General features: G+C 43.9%; 1 protein-coding gene across 1 annotated transcript in view; it reads right to left on the minus strand.

Annotated features, from left to right (window-relative positions):
* ZC3H6 (zinc finger CCCH-type containing 6) overlaps positions 1–11,758 on the minus strand; it is a 57,388-nt gene extending 45,630 nt beyond the window's left edge. Inside the window, exon 1 of the mRNA XM_068253278.1 lies at positions 11,491–11,758. Within this exon, the coding sequence (XP_068109379.1) occupies positions 11,491–11,579 (89 nt within the window). The 5' untranslated portion in view covers positions 11,580–11,758. The remainder of the gene's footprint in view (positions 1–11,490) is intronic.
* Positions 11,759–17,443: the final 5,685 nt, after the last annotated feature.

Below are 17,443 nucleotides of genomic sequence, written 5' to 3' on the forward strand. Positions count from 1 at the left end.
ATATTTGTATCTATTGTAACTCCATGTCAGTGTTTTTTTTTTATTATTTTATATAAATATGTACGCAACATTTCCTTCTGATCGTTCTTTTCTGCGAGAACTATCGTTAAAATGTGTATGGTGATCGCTGCATCCCATCGTTGCATACCAATCTTTCCAATATCGTTCGTCTGGTAACTATCGTTCTTTGCAAACGATAGTTATCGCAAGTGTGTACGAAGCATTAGGCTGCGTTACTGGCTGCTGTAACGTGGGACTTTAACGTCCCACTGTGAAACCAGCCTTAATGTTTCATAGCCTCTGCAGAATTGCCGTGTCTCAAGAGTCCTAGAGTGAAAATACATGAACTACTGACATTTTTATCTCTTCCTCTCACAGTAAACAGCCCAGGTATCTGCTTAGGAAAGTATTTTATGCTGGGAATACACGATGCCTTTTTTTGGTCGATTTACCATTCAATCAACTTTCGATTTGTTTTTCCGCACGATTTTCTTATCTTTTCTTATCAATTTCCATTCACTTCTATGAGAAATTGAGCGGTAAAACGATCGAAAGTAAGATCAGACATGTCGCACATTATCTATCGAACCATCTATCTGCTGAAAAAATGCATAGTGTATTCCCAGCATTATAGCTGTAATTTGTTATGAGTGAGTCGACTGGGTCCTGACTGGAGAAGAACTGTCAGTACCATAGCTAATTATAGACTCTTTTAGGCAGGGAAAAGGAACACAACATAAGCGTCTGTATGGTTGCCATTGTATATACACGTCTATTTCACCATGTCACATGTCCTCTCCGGTACACTTTAAACTTATAAAAATGGCAGTGGAACTGCATGCCCAAGATGCTCATAACTAAGTCGTTACTAGGATTACTCTTTTATTACTGGAACCTAATTGTTCTCCTCTGGAAGTACCAATCATCCCCTTCTTTGCAACAATGTAAACAAATAACTAACAATTCTCTGCACCTCTACAAGGCAGCCTATAATGCTAGACGTTGCCCTCAGAATTCACGAATATCTGGAAACCTTGCTTAACGGACAAACTAACTGAGCTTTAAAAAAAGCACTATACAGTTATAGGTCAACCTAGTCTGCTCCATTGGTCCCCCTACCCTGATCTTTGAAATGACGACCGTCGTTTTGGAGACTCAGGTTGGGAGACTGGGTTGGGATGAGTGGGCGGGTGATTGCAGGTTGGTGGGAGAGGTCGGGCCCACTGGTGGAATGTTTGTTTGTGTGTTGTTTTATGTGTTTGAGTTTGGCCTCGCCTGTGTATGGTAGCCCTCCTCCTGTTTGTGTGCAATTTTCTTTTGAAATCAGTAAATACAATTTTCAAAAAAAAAAATGCTCATAACTACAGCTGCTGTGCACAGCCGTTCAGGAGCATAATCCATAAGGGCACACGGAGTGAACTGCAGCTGCACCGGTAAAGACCAAGGGAGGCTGGAGACATTAAAGAGACTAACAAAATGTTCAGCCTTATTTCTTCTATCCTGTAAGTTCCTATGCCTGTTTTAATGTGCTCTGGCTTACTGCAGCCTTTCCTAGTTGCACAGTGGCTGTATTATCTCTGTTATATCATCTAATCTTCTTTCCTCTGACGGCTCTGTCGGGCTTAGGCACTTAGGCAGGAATGTGCAGCTCTGCTTGTGATAGGATAGAAGCTATACACACCCTCACCAGGCCCCTTGCAGGCTCTGTGTGAGTCACAGACTGAGCTCCTCTCAGCCTATCACATACCATGTCTTTTGTTTGTAAACACTGCCTAAAACTGCCAATTACAAGCCAGGATTGCAGCAGGGAATGGCAGAAACAGCACAGAGGGGCCCAGGAGAACATTATGAATAGAATGGTATGCTTTTTATTGTAAGAATTTTAGAGTACAGATTCTCTTTAAGAAGTCTGGAGGTAACAGGAGAGCCTATACCTCATGTTTGTTGCATGCATTCAATGGTCACATGGTGTTTGTTTACACTATCCAATAATCCCCAAACTTTATGCTACTAATAGAAGGAGGTGAGGTTACCTCAGTTCAGCACAGTGTTCTAGCTTAGTCTATTAATTCCTACTATTTTGTCAGCTGAAGGATCCCTTTAATTCCGAGAGCCCTTTGTAAAACATTTACGTGAACAAGGCCAGACATCTGTCCCAATTTCTTTTAAACTTAGGCCATGCACCACATGGTGCCCACTGTCATCACTTGATCCAGGACGTCAAATATCATCTAGCATTTGACATGAATACACGTTTTAGCACTGATGTACTGCACTATTTACTGCACCTTATCGGCAATAAATGACTCTTTAGTTCCAGACTTTCGCTTGTATAGGATTTGTTCAGTATGCTCCACTGTTGTCTGTACTCCATTAATCACAATTTGAGGATACTCTAAGATGATTTCATCCTTGCTGTGTGCCTGCTAGTCTCCAGGTTTTGTTCTTTTAAATTTGGCCTATTTATCCAAAAATATTAGTTGTCCACTTATAACGGGAAGGATCCACTGGTCTACTACTACAAAACCTTCAAGAGTACCTGAGGCAACATGAAACATGATGAGCTAAACATGTGTATGTAGAGTGAAAAACATAATAACCAGGCTGTTTCTTTTGTTTTATTTAGCTACCTGAATAGCTGCCTGAAAGTTAATTTTCAGGCATGTAAGTGACAGCTTCTGTCTTGTCGATACCTTGTCGGGAGTATAGCAGACCTCACTGATAAGCAAATTACAGCTATAAAAGTTTTTCTTGAAGAATACAACTTCTAAGGGCAGGGGAGAGATAGAAAAAGGGCAATAATTAATGTAGTTTAACTCTGAGACACTTAATTGACTGGCATTGATCAGAGACAATAAAACATTCAATCTACTTTGTATTGGGCCAACGGCTGCAGCAGCCCTCAGAGCTTACTCCGTGGGGGGCGCCTGTACAATGCCGGTACCGGGTGCTAACAAGCGCTTGGCCAGTGCAGGAGAGCAGCTGACAGGCGGTGACTTCACCGCTTGTCAGCTGCCCATGTGAGAGAGCCCTAACACAGCTCTTTTATAGCTCACCCTGCCTTCTTTAGTCCGTATGTCATCCTAGGGGTGAATCAACCTCCATGTTAATTCACCTTCTTATAGGAGTTTTATAATCCTTTTCGTTGTTTCAACCAACAGCGGACTTTTTTTGAGGCTTTGCTTCCTGACAACCAAACAGCTCATTAAAGAGTACTTGAAGTATCAAATACAGAGCCTGTCATGCCAGGTTCTGTGTAATAATGCAGGAATGGGGGGGGGGGGGGTGTTAGTAACTTATCTGAACCTCCATAAATCATTCATACAGGTAATTGCTCCACCCACATCGTATATGTGACCATGGCAGTTTTTTTTTCCCAATTCCTGTTGAGGCTCTGGTCAACTTCATTTGTGTTGCTGCGGCCCGCCCCCAGCTTGGCAGATGGGGCCTAATTAGTGGCTGCTGAGCTGGAAGTGGGCTGCAGCAACGCAGGTGGAGGTTTTCGAAGAGTTTTGACTTTGGAAACATGGCCTCGACTGCATTGCCGAGGAGGAGGGCAGAGTGTCACTTGTGTCTTATTTAAAGGGAACCTTAACTGTACTATTTTTTAAATGCAGACTATTCAGACTTGAGTAGGTATTTATTTCAGAAATGGTGGTACCATCATTTTTTCTTGAACTTACTATAATTTTGATTTTCATTAGTTGTAATGTTTCATTGATGATCATGCTTTGATTTGTGTACTTTTGCTCTTTTTCATTTAATAATAAGAGAAATTTTGAAACTAGAGAAAAAAAAAGATGTGGTTTAACATCTTAGAAGTATGTTTTTCAAAGCCAGAATGTTAAGCTGTTAGATAAGATGGTTTTGTGTTACATCTGTAATGTGTTTTTTTAAACTACAAAGTAAAACCACTAACTGGACATCCTCCAAGAGTAGTGATTCCATTGTTTTTGCAGAGATTGTATAGCTGTAATAGCGGTAGTATGCAGTGACCGGGCAAAGTGTCTCAGTCCTGTCACTTTCTTAGGTGCCACAAGGAAGGATGTCAAGCCCTCATCACTTATGCTGGCCGTACACTGATTGATTATAGGGCAATCGATTGACCTGTCGATTCTTAGAATCGATTCAAAATAAATGAATAAATCAAACATCGATCAATTCATTTTATCAATTCATTTTAAGAATGCTATCGAATATCAACCAATAAAATCGATTCTACATCAAAATGACAACTCGATTTTTGATCCATTTAACTCATTTATCGGTTATAATAATTGAGCAAAGTAAAAAAATCGACCTGTGTATGGCCAGCTTTACACTGTGTCCTACATCCATTACAGTGGCCAATAACATCCCATATATCAGTCCAAAGTGGAATGAGATAAAATTTCAAACATAACATTACTCATCTCTTTTGAAGAGGTACTTTTGAAGCTAATTTTGAACAAAACTTGAAAAATACAGCAATCTATTACAGAAGCCATCCAACCCTCTTAGAATTTATAGGGTATATGTCAGTGCTGAACTGTGCCTCTAAATTCGCCACAATAGGTGTAATACGCTTTCCACAGCCACAATGCTGATCTATGCTGGTCCTTTTTGCACTCACAATATAAAACATGCAACAGAGTACAGCATATGTTTACTCTATACAACTAGAAGGATACATGGAGAATCCCAGATATGTGCCAAAACGCTTAGCTGCTTAAAGACGAGGAAGATTTCACACTTCAAGTACATAGTATAGCATCCCTGCATTAGATAACACATATTGTAAGCAACCCTAACTAATTTTGTCAACAGAGCTACTGACAGTCTATATTGCTCTTATATTGTATCTTCTAAAAACAAAATAACACACTAAATGTTTTTAATACAGTAGTTTTGAGTAATCTATAGTGGTTAAATTGTACTCGAGGCAACATGTGACGATGAGATAAACAGGTGTATGTAGAGGGAAAAACACATTAAAGGGGCACTATGGCGAAAAAATTTGAAATGTAAAATATTTGCAAACATAAACAAATAAGAAGTATGTTTTTTCCATAAATTACTTTTCTCCTATGTTGCTGTCACTTACAGTAAGTAGTAGAAATCTGACAGAAGTGACAGGTTTTGGACTAGTCCATCTCTTCATAGGGGATTCTCAGCAAGGCTTTTATTCTTTATAATGATATTCCCTAAAAAGGATTTAAACAATGATGCTGGTGAGCCTGCCTGCTCGCTACACAGTTTTTTGGCAGTTGGACAGAGCAACTGCCATTCACTAAGTGCTTTTGAAAATAAATCAATCCCTGAGAATCCCCTATGAAGAGATAAACTAGTCCAAAACCTGTCGCTTCTGTCACATTTCTACTACCTACTGTAAGTGACAGCAACATAGGAGAAAAGTCATTTATGGCTCATTTTATTCTGGGAAAAAATTTACTTCTTATTTGTATATGTTTGCACATATTTTATATTTTACAATGTTTCACCATAGTGCCCCTTTAATAACCAGGCTGCTTTACTTGTTTTATTTTGCTGCCTGAAAAAGTTAATTTTCAGGCATGCAAGTGACAGCTTCTCTCTTGTGGGTACCTAGTCAGGAATATTGTAAGCATCACTGATAAGCAAATTACAGCTATAAAAGTTTTCCTGGCAGAATTCAACTTCTGAGTGCAGGGAGAGATAGAAAACCGGTCAATAGATCATGTATTTTCAATCAGGGATACTTAATAGGCTGCCACTGAGCAGAGACAATACACATTCTATCCACTTTGTTTGTTTAAATATAAAATAAAACTATAGGATATCTAAAAAAAAAGGCATTTTTAGGAGTAAGCGGAGGATAAATACAAATGTTTATCTCATCAGTTTATTTTCACCTCTGGTTCACTTTAAAGCACCTCTATAGTTACTTGGTCGTCTGAAGGTAGCCATACACTGGTCAATTTGCCATCAGATTCGACCAACAGATAGATCCCTCTCTGATCGAATCTGATCAGAGAGGGATCGTATGGCTGCCTCTACTGCAAACAGATTGTGAATCGATTTCAGCCTCAAACCGTTCACAATCTGTGGTGGTGGTGCTGTCGCCGCTCCTCTCCCCCCCCCCGCATACATTACCTGCTCCGGCCGGCACAACTCCCCCTGGTCCCCGCTGTCTTCTTCTCCGCTCTGGTCTTCAGGTCCGGCAGCCTTCACTTATTCCTGTCTGGGGGAAGTTTAAGCAGTAGAGCGCCCTCTACTGTTTAACCTTCCTGGCGGTAAGCCCGAGCTGAGCTCGGGCTATGCCGCGCAGGAAGATATCTCAGCCCCTGGTGGAGCGATTTGCTCCATTTAAAATGCTGTACGCGCAGCTAGCACTTTGCTAGCCGCGAGTACAGCTTGATCGCCGCCGCTCTGCGGCGATCGCCCGTACGCAGCGGCGCAAGAGGGCCCCCCCCCCCGCCAGAGCCCTGCGCTGCCCGGACCAATGAGTTCCGGGCAGCGCTATGGGCTGGATCGGAGGTGTCTGACGTCAGGACGTCGGCTGACGTCCATGACGTCATTCCGATCGTCGCCATGGCGACAGGAGAAGCCAAACAGGGGAACGCGTTATATACGCGTTCCCCTGTTTGCTATTGATGCCGGCGACGATCGCACTAGAGGGACACATGCGCCCTCTAGTGGTGTTTCATGTAGCTACCACTCTGGTAGCTTTACATGAAACACAAAAAAAAAAATTTAAAAAAAGGATTTTTGCCATTTTGGCAAAAAAAATTAACCGAACATGAACAACAGAGTACCCTCTATATGAGGGGACTGTTAATAAAACTTAACTTTTAATAATGATTTATAAAATTCACTGACTAACTGCTTTCATAACAAATACATACTCTGTGTAAATTAGGAAAAAATTTAGGATTTCAGGTGCTGTGAGGGTAAAAAAATTAACCGCCAGGAGGGTTAAACTTCCTGCCGGGACAGGAAGAAGTGAAGACCCGGAGTGAAGAAGTGAAGACCCGGAGACCAGCGCGGCGAAGAAGACAGCGGAGACCTGGGGAGTCGCGGCGGCGGAGCAGGTAATGTATTGCAGCTGCAGCTGTATTGCGTCGGTCGTCGGGCACTCGAACGCCACTAGCGACGCGCTCCCTACCTGCGGGCGATCAATGGTAATTTCCCGCACAGAGCGATTGACGGGACCGATCTATTTCGGGTCGAAATAGATCGAAATTTAGCTTTAACGTTCACGATTTGACAGCAGATACGATCCCAGTGATCAAATCTGCTGTCGATCGGCGGGGAATCGGCATAGTGCATGGCCAGCTTAAGTCCCCATTTAGGATAATGTACCTCACTACCTGTCCATTATTAGTAACAAGATAGAAGAGAAAGCAAGGTTCCAAGGTAGTGTCTGGATAGTGTAATGGTTAACCTATTCAGTTAGTAGGTCTTGGGCAAGACTCCCTAACACTGCTACTCAGCGCAGAGTTCCGACAGGAGAAAAGCACTAAATAAATGTTGGAATTATAATTATTCCAAAACAGAAATTGGTGATAATGTTCTGCTGGGGAAAGTGGGTTTTGTGAAAATTTAAGGGTGGCTCAGCAGACATGCAAACGGATCCTATGCAAAGCAATGGGATCCTTTCCCACCAGTCTGTTCCGATGAGTGGAATGCAAGGTTGTGCAGTAGTCCATTTTGTTTTTTGTTTTGTTTTGCAGATCCAGATTGCTGACCAAGCAAATGCTTACGAAATCAATGGAAGCCAATGAGAGTGGACAGTGTCCCTTCTCAGTAGCAGGGCTGTGGAGTCGGAGTTGGATTCGAGGAGTCGGAGCAATTTTGGGCAACCGAGTCGGATTCAGTGGTTTCATAAACTGAAGAGTCGGAGTCGGATGATTTTTGTACAAAAATCCATTGCCCTGGTTAAGTATTAGACTAAGGAGTCGAGGAGTCAGTGCCATTTTGGGTACCTGGAGTCGGAGGTTTCATAAACTGAGGAGTCAAGATGATTTTTGTACCGACTCCACAGCCCTGCTCTGCTGCTATGCTGGTTGCCACATAGGTTTTGCCAATTTACCCACCTGTGTCATATCACATTTTGCTCCACCACAGCTCGGATCCACTGCAACTGAGAAGTGCCGATATACCAATTTGATTGCAACAGACTAATGGGAATCCACTCTCCACAGGGAAGAATCTCATTGGCTTACTGAGTGGTAGATCAATGGGAGTCCTCCCTGGTAGAGGGAGGATTCCCATTGGTCTGTTGCAATCGAATGGGAAGCCCCATATGCTTCTGCCGGGGCTCCAGCTTGTATACCGGCGTTACTACCCTGCAGTGGACCCCGAGGTCGCATTCACAGTGGGACGTTATAGTTGCAAGTTATAAAGTCTTATAACGCAGCTTACCGCACTGCAATGCTAATCCTATGGGCCGTTGTTGCGTTGTGGTAACTCACTGCTTGCAGTGCGTTGCCTCTTAATGCAGACATGTTGCGTTAAACCGCACTGTCCCACTGTGAATACAGCCTGAGGGGTAGAATTAAATGTAATGACAGCAGCTGTACCGGATAGGTGGTAATGTGGACTATAAGAAAAAAAACAGTGCATGTGTAAACAAGGCGCAGACATTGAGACAGAATGCAGTGGATAGGCTGTGAATGCATCGTTGTGCATCCAGTGCAATGTGAACCCAGCCTGAGACGGGATATCTTTCCAACAGATGGTTGTTACAGACTTCACAACCCTCACAGAGGTTCTAACCTCTACCTAAAAATAAAGTTTTGGCCCAGGCTCTACTTTAATAAAACGCATTTAATTGAGTTCTAACAAGCTCAGCACATCCCAGGAATGGGGCAGTCAATGCTCCTAAAAACTGCAGCTAGTGCCTGATTTTACAGTTTTTCTCTAAAGGTGGCCATACACTTGTAGATTGCCACCCAATGTGGTAAAAAAAAAAATAGATCCCTCTTTGATGTGGATCTGAGGGAGAGAGATCTATTGCTACCCCACACACAGCACATTGATCTAACCTCAGTGCTGCATGGATCATGTTTTGTGCCGCAAATTACCCATATAGCAAGATAGGTGTTTTGGACAGCTTGCAATCTGCACACACTACTATTGCCATGGCAAAAAAAAAAAAAAAAAGAAAAGAAGTACAATACATACTCATTAGTTCTGGAAGTTCCTAGCTGGCTGCAAACTAAAGTGGAAAAAGGCTTGTGATGCACCAATCTGTTAATGGTAATTTGGGAATTTCCCCTTGAAGCGTATGGCTAGATTCCCACATGTGCTTACGGTGCGTACCCTGTAACAACAGGATTGCAACTCAATGGATGGGAAAAGTTAAATCGTAAGATACGTGTGCAATACGATACATACAGTGAGGCATACTGTACATAAAAAGTATGCTTCATTGCAACTGTTAATGCGCAGCATATGCATTAATGCAAAGCATGCATTGCGTTATTCCAACTGATTCCATCAGACCACACTGCTAATGCGTCAATGAGAATTTACCATTGCAAAATAACTGCGTCGCAATAGCAATGCCATTATATTAACTGCCATAATGCAGCACAACGAGTCACTGTAAACGTAGCCGAAAATATAAATTTATGACATAAATAAAACAAAAACTAATGCACCATTTTAACCCAGTAGCAGCTTCAATGGAGTTATCGTGCTTGAGATAAGTGCACTGCTTCTGACCTGTCGGCAGAACTCTTTGTGCTGTAAATTCTTGGAATGCTTTGGTCTCTCTCCCTAGCAGAAAATATAGAAACTGAAAGCAGAAATCCTCTGTTATTGTCTCACACTGCCCCCTAGTGACAAGTGGCCATAAATACACATTACAGCAGTGCTAATTAGAAGCAAGGAAATGTACTGAGGAAAGGAATAAAAAATGTGCCAAAATAAATTGGGCTGGAGCACTTGCAAGCCTCTAAATAAATTGGCTGCTATATGGTTAACACTGTCTCTAAACAAAAAAAAAAAGCAGAAGTATTTTACTAATGGCAATATTTTAAAACATGCAAGAAAGAAAAATTAAGACTGTTTGCTACACTGGAATTGTACTATATGCCATGTGTTTGTAATAACTACTATATCTCATTCTTATCAGCAAAATAATTGCTGGCTAAATAATACAGATTTGGCATTTGTCTTTCTAGTACTGCCTACCTTGTAGGTAAACCTCAATCTATATGCAAATCTCCATCTTATTATACAACCTGTTTTACCAGTTTTGCACATCTACCACATTATGTCCTCTACATTGCTAACAAAGGTACAATACTTTTCAGCAATCTAATGCCAACAGTACTCTTTTCAAGAATTCTTCCTAAACCTACATATCAGCATTCCAATGCCAAAATATCTAGTGGAGAATGGAATACGTTTCCCCTAATGTAAAAATACATTTATGACAGTCAGATGGACAAGGCCAACGGTCTAGATGCACACTTAATTCCATTCTCTGTTGTTTTTTGTTTTTATGCTGACACTGTACAAATACATTTTCATGCAACATTTGCTATATTACAGCATTGTACATAGAAATTGCTCATAGACAACCCCACTTAAGCTGCTCCCTTTTTAGGAATTTGAATACATTGGGATGGAATGGTAAACGGAAAATGTGTAACTGAAAATACAACAATCACACTGACCATGCAATGTACTTGTCGACAGTCCACTAGGTTTCTTCTAACAAGTGCGTCTCTTACATGCAAGAGACCTTGGGGCCTATTCACTAAGGGCAGTTGTCTGCACTATTGCCTATTTTTACTTAGCACAGGCAATCGATTTCCGAGGCACTTAAAAAATAAAACTTTTTACAAATCTGTCTGAATTATGAAATTTTCACAGGTCAACAGTAAATCAGCTCCTGAAATACAATCTGATCACTGTGGCATAATACGGTAATTCTTTAACAAGTTTAACACCTTCCTTTATAAGAAAAAAAAATTAGAACAGCTAGTCAGACATTATACTGGAGCCTGAGAGATCAGACTCAAATACAGACATATGTCATGGTTGACAATGTTTATGTGCCACACATATCAGTCAGTTGATACTTTGCTATGTACCGAGACAGCTGATAGATGATTGATGGCATTACAGTGGCACTATTTTTGCACTGTGCTTTATATGGTTCATGCTGACATTTAAAGACTATATTCATGCAAAGTGTATTACTCAGCAACATGATAGCAATAAAAATGATTCCTTTTCTACAATATACAAATAGGCAGAGAACAGGCCCAAACTGTAAATATGACCAAAAAAAATGGGTACAGCACGTTTGCATACTGTATACCTATATCACAAACATGGAGCTGGTGCCATTGTGAATAATGGTGATATAAGACAAATGAGAAGACATTGGGATCACAATAGCACTTGATGAGCTGTCCCCCCTTATCCCCCACCCCGACATTGTTATGAGCACAGAATGAGCATCCATCATAAAGAAATGAGAATAATAAGAATGAGAAGGTAACATTACTCGACCTTTCGTCCCCTGCATGCTGACACTCTGTCATGTGGGTGTCTAGTAGGGCAGAGTTGGGGGGTCTGGAGAACAGGCTCTCAAAGGCCATGCCTGCACTACACACACTAGCTCGCTTTGTTTCTATTATTAGACTTTTTTTTAGCTTTTTCTTTTCTTAATTTTACACCGAGACCAGGAGGACGGGCCCGAGTACGGCGGCCACCCCAGAAGCACAGGCCGGTGAGGCAGCGCTCACTGCCGCCGCGCAACGAGAGAACACGGTGCACCGGAAGCAGTACGGGGAAGAAGATGGACTCGATACCATCACTTCCGCTTCTTCAGCCTGAGACTTTACGCGAGCAAAATAGAAGTGTACCAACACAGACGCCAGGCGGGGACAATATTATTCCGTTTTCGGCTGGCTAAATAGGGTATTGTATTTTCCCCTTTATTTCTATTTGCATTTTCCAGCAGTGGCCATTTTTCTGAAGACCTTGCAAGACGCATTGGCCTCTACAGTCCGCCAATCGGGTCGCTTATTACGGTACAGACATTCCCGCTGCCACAAAGGCACTCCCCTAGTTACAAAGGCACGCCCCTAGCTACAAAGGCACGTCTCATATTAGCACGCTATTGGCTAGCTCTATGGAGACGCTACAAAACGTGTGGCTATCGGGCTGTTTATGAAAGCTAAAATAACTGCTTTTTTCCCAACTGTCAAGCAAGCAATATTATCTTCCAGTGTGCATAGAACTTTCAGTAACGAACATTCCATGCAGATCATCTGATAGAAGTCACCACCAGTAATGTCACCACCAGTTATACATTTAAAGGGAACCAGAGAGGAACGAAACAAAAAAAAAAAAGAAAAAGGATTTATACATACCTGGGGCTTCTTCCAGCCCCATAAGCCTGGATCGCTCCCACGCCGCCATCCTCCGCTTCCTGGGTCGGCGGTACGGGGTCCCGTCACTTCCGGCGGATGCGGCCAATTGTCCACATCACAGGGGCTCCCTCCATACCCGTATGCATGCGGCTGCGCAGTAAGCAGCCTCACGCGTACGTATATGGAGGGAGCCCCGTGTGATGCGGACAATTGGCCCGGTACCGGCGGATCCAGGCAGCAAAGGACGGCGGCGTGGGAGCGATCCGTGCGTATGGGGCTGGAGGAAGCCCCAGGTATGTATAGAATCTTTTTCCTGTGGCCTCTGGTTCTCTTTAAGAATATAAATCAGGCAAAGGAAACATGTTTCAATGAGCAAACACTAAATAATCTATAAATGAATAATAAGCAATTATTTTCATTACATTTCCCATTTAAGGTTTACTTTTGGAAAACTGTATATTATAGCTCCTGACCATCCCTCTGTAAGGGCTCATTCACACTAGAAGCGCTTCTCTGACCGTTTTAAGATTAATTAGCGTTTTTCAAATCGCTTCCATACACTTTCATTAAAACCGCGGGGAAAAATCGCGGTGATTTTCGATTACGCGATCGCGAAATTGCAGAGATTTTTGTACTGCAATTTTAAGGAAAGTAAATGGGAGCGATTTTAAAAACCGCTAATCAATCGCAAAACGCTCAGAAAAGCGCTTCTAGTGTGAATGGGCCCTAAAGGGCCATTATCGCAAAAAAAGTAGGCGGTTAAAATCTGACAGTACCGACAGGTTTTGGCCAGTCCATCTCCTCATAGGGGATTCTCAGGGCTTTCTTTGTTTTCAACAGCATTTCCTGAACAGCAGTTTAACTGCCAAAATAGTAAGGCCTTGATTCACTAACCGGCGCTAAGCCGGTTAGTGAGCCTTAGGGCTGGTTCAGACGGACGTTTGGAAGCGTCGCGTTCGTTGGCGTTGCGTTCGTGATGCGTTCAGGCTTTCAGCAGCGTTCGCATTGCGTTCGGATGCGGTCGCGTTTTTTCTTCCCCTAGGGGGACATTACCCGTCGCGGTTAACCGCCCCTGGAAGCAACATGTAGCTTCCAGGGCCTCCTTGAACGCCAGTGAAAATCGGGACCCGAACGCCGCGTTTGTGCAAACGCACGTAAAAGCTTGGTACAAACGCTCCCATTCACTTGAATGGGAGCGTTTAACGCCAAGCCCCGAACGCTGGCAGTAAACGCTCTGCAAACGTCCGTCTGAACCAGCCCTAAAAGAGGAGCTGTTAGGTATAGGGTCTCAGAGAAAATAAACACACATATCAGTGGCTAAATATTGGCTGTACTTACATTACATATGCATTTCACTGTCCACGTTTGGATTTCACAGAATTTTTATATAGTATTTGCAGAGAATGATGCTCCTGACAGCTCATGGCAGGTTCCATGTTTGTCTGTCTCCTATGAAGCCAAATGTGTCGTCATGTCCTGCCTGCTTCCTGATGATTCACTCACACAAAAGCTTGTACTGAATAACAGTACTGTGCAGTGAATATTAATTAGCCATGTGGCTAGGAACAATAGCGGACTCCTGCAGTGTACTCTGCCCCGAGATTTATCAGTGCTGTGCGCTGGACTGAGTTACATGCTATTGTAACTTGACCCTGTAACTAGAGTGACCAGATTTTTGTGGGTCCAACCTGGGACAGGGAGGGGGGGCGCGGTGGGGGGGGGGGCGGCGCTACTGTGCGTGGATCGGGGGGGAGGGCCCTAGAGCTGCGCAGCCGCACTAACGCGTATGCGGACTGCGCACCCGCGGCCGGCTCCGGCGGCCATCTTAGGAGAGGAAGGGAGCCCGACCCCGTCCGTGGGGTCGGGAGCGGCACGGGGGGCGATCAGACTGCGGGGACCCGGCGGAACTGCACGGAGGGCGCGGACGGCGTCCTCCGTGCATTTAAAACTGAATAAGGTACTTATCTTTTTTTAGCTGTTTGGGCTCGTAAGTCCTTTAAGAGCTTGGGTCTAACAGCTTTGCTGATAAGCACACATCAAATCTTCCGCCCTATCAAGCCCCCCAACCCCCAACCCTGGCACAACACCCACACACGTAACCTCAGGAAAGAAACTCGAGCAGCCGAACGGAAATGGAGGAAATCACATCTCAATGCTGACTTCCTAGATTACAAGGCCAAACTGTTACTCTTCCACACTGCCCTCTCCGAGGCTAAACAAAGGTACTTTGCAGCACTGATTGTAACCCAAGCTTCCAACCCTCGACAGCTTTTTGCTACCTTCAATTCCCTCCTCAACCCCACTCCTCCCCCTCCCAGCTCCTCCCTCTCAGCCAATGACCTTGCCAACCACTTCACCACTAAAATTGCAACAATACGCAATGAAATTTCCCTCCTCCATCCCTCCCTTACCAATGCGTCTCAGGTTGTCCCCTTGCCTTCCCTCCCAGCGGCTCCCTTGTCTCATCCACCCCTCGCCTCTTTTGCTCCTGCCACCATTGATGAAGTCAGCCTGCTGCTAGTGGCTTCCCCCCTCCACATCCTCTCCCTGTGATCCGGTACCCGCGAATACTCTTCGTCCCCACTTCTCTGACCTGGCCCCAGTCCTCACCTCCTTGTTCAATCTCTCCCTTTCCACAGGCATCTTCCCCAAAGCATTCAAACAGGCCACTGTGCTTCCCCTGCTGAAAAAACCCTCACTCGACCCATCCCTACCCTCAAACTACCGCCCAATCTCCCTCCTTCCCTATGCTTCTAAACTCCTCGAACGCCTAGTCCACCAGCGCATTACCCAATACATCAACACCAATGCCCTACTTGACCCCCTACAGTCTGGATTCTGACCTGCGCACTCAACTGAAACAGCCCTCGCCAAGGTGGTCAACGACCTTACCCTTGCCAAGGCCAAAGGCAGTTATTCCATCCTGCTCCTCCTTGACCTCTCTGCAGCATTTGACACTGTTGACCACTCCCTCCTCCTCCAATCACTACAGTCCATGGGCATCCATGGGCTTGCCTTGGCCTGGATCTCCTCCTACCTATCCAATCGCTCCTTCACCACTTCCTTCAATGGCTCCTCCTCAACTCCTGCCCCCCTTTCAGTTGGGGTCCCCCAGGGCTCTGTTCTAGGCCCCCTTCTTTTCTCCATATACACTTACTCAATTGGCAAGCTTATCTCCTCCCTGGGCTTCAATTACCACCTTTATGCAGATGACACTCAGATTTACCTCCATACCCCCGATCTCTCAGCCACCACCATAAACAAGGTCTCCTCGTGTCTCTCAGCAATTTCCTCCTGGATGTCAGCTAGGTTCCTAAAGCTTAACCTAGACAAAACTGAGCTCCTGATCCTTCCACCCCATGCTGCTGCACCCATCCCAGGTTTCCACCTCACAATCGACAACACAACCATTCTCCCTACCTCCCAGGCCCGCTGCCTGGGTGTCACCTTGGACTCTGACCTCTCCTTCATCCCACACATCCAAAACATCACAAGAGCCTGCAATTTCCACCTCCGTAATATCTCCAAGATCCGCCCATTCTTAACCCCGGACACGACCAAACTGCTCATCCATGCCCTCATCATCTCCCGCCTTGATTACTGTAACTCACTCCTTTCTGGCCTCCCCCTGAATCGCACTGCCCCCCTTCAATCAGTGATGAACGCAGCTGCAAGACTCATCCATTCTTCGCACCGCTCTGCATCCACATCTCCCCTTTGTGAATCCCTGCACTGGCTCCCTATCCGTCTCAGGATAAGTTTCAAGATTCTATGCCTGGCGTATAAATCTGTGCACAAAACATGCCCTACCTACATCTCGCATCTTGTTCACAAGTATACACCAGGTCGCCCCCTCCGTTCCTCCAACGACCTTCGCCTCACCACCCCGCGCATTTCACACTCCCATGCCCGCCTGCAGGATTTCTCAAGAGCTGCCCCCACCCTCTGGAATGCCCTTCCACCACCCATCAGACTTGCTCCCTCTTTCAACACATTCAAGCAAGCCCTCAAAACCCACCTCTTTATGATGGCCTACCCACCTCCTACCACACAGTAACTCTCTAAGGAATATTTAACATCCCCCCCCCTAGTGTTTCCACCCCTCCCTTTAGATTGTAAGCCTCTGGCAGGGTCCTCCACTCCCTGGTGTAATCTACAGGATCATGTGCTCCTGTCCTATGACAGCCTGTACTTGTATTACTGGGCCTACCTAACCAGCCCATATTGCATGATCATGTATTTTGTACAATTTGTATGTATAACTTTGTTCTATGTGTATAACCCTATGTATGTCATCCTTGTATCATTGTATATATTTATTGTCCAGCGCTGCGTAATATGTTGGCGCTTTATAAATACAATAAATAATAATAATAATCAAATGAAAGAGAGATTTTTATCTTCAGTATTGCCTTTTTGGCTTCCTTCTAAACTGTTTAACACAGGAGAGGAGAATAGAGGTTTAAATTAGCTTTTGCAGCCTGACAGTTACTCTTTAAAGAAAACCTGAACTGAAAATTAAAAGTCAAAATAAACATAAACAAGTCATACTTACCTCCCTTGTAGTCTACTCCTCAATCTCTTTCTCCTTTCCCGCGTCCTGTTTGTTCACTGTGATTAAGGGAATTCTCCGTCCTTCATTTTGTAAATGGCCATTACCCCATAACAGCTTCCTGGTCAGCATCCTGTTAAACTGTAACATCGCCCACTTGAGCCATAGGGAAACAAAGACATTACTTGGCACAGCAGTTGTCCTCTCAGCTATAACTGACACCAATTTATAAATAACTGACAGCAACTGATATATTTCAATTCTGACAAAAAGTTGTCAGAACTGGAAGGGATCATTGTCAGAAGAAAATGGCGAGCTTCTGAGAGGAACTGATGGCAAGGTAACTTTGTAATGTTCATTTGAAGTTACCTCATGTGTTTATTTTAAATAATTTTACTCAGTACAGGTTCCATTTAAAGAGAACCAGAACTGAAAACAAAAAGTCAAAATAACCATACCCAGGTCATACTTACCTCCAGTGTAGTCTACTCATCAATCTCTTTCTCCTCTCCTGCATCCCATTTGTTCACTGTGA

The sequence above is a fragment of the Hyperolius riggenbachi genome, chromosome 9 (genome assembly GCF_040937935.1).
Source record: "Hyperolius riggenbachi isolate aHypRig1 chromosome 9, aHypRig1.pri, whole genome shotgun sequence".
Classification (NCBI taxonomy): Eukaryota; Metazoa; Chordata; class Amphibia; order Anura; family Hyperoliidae; genus Hyperolius; species Hyperolius riggenbachi.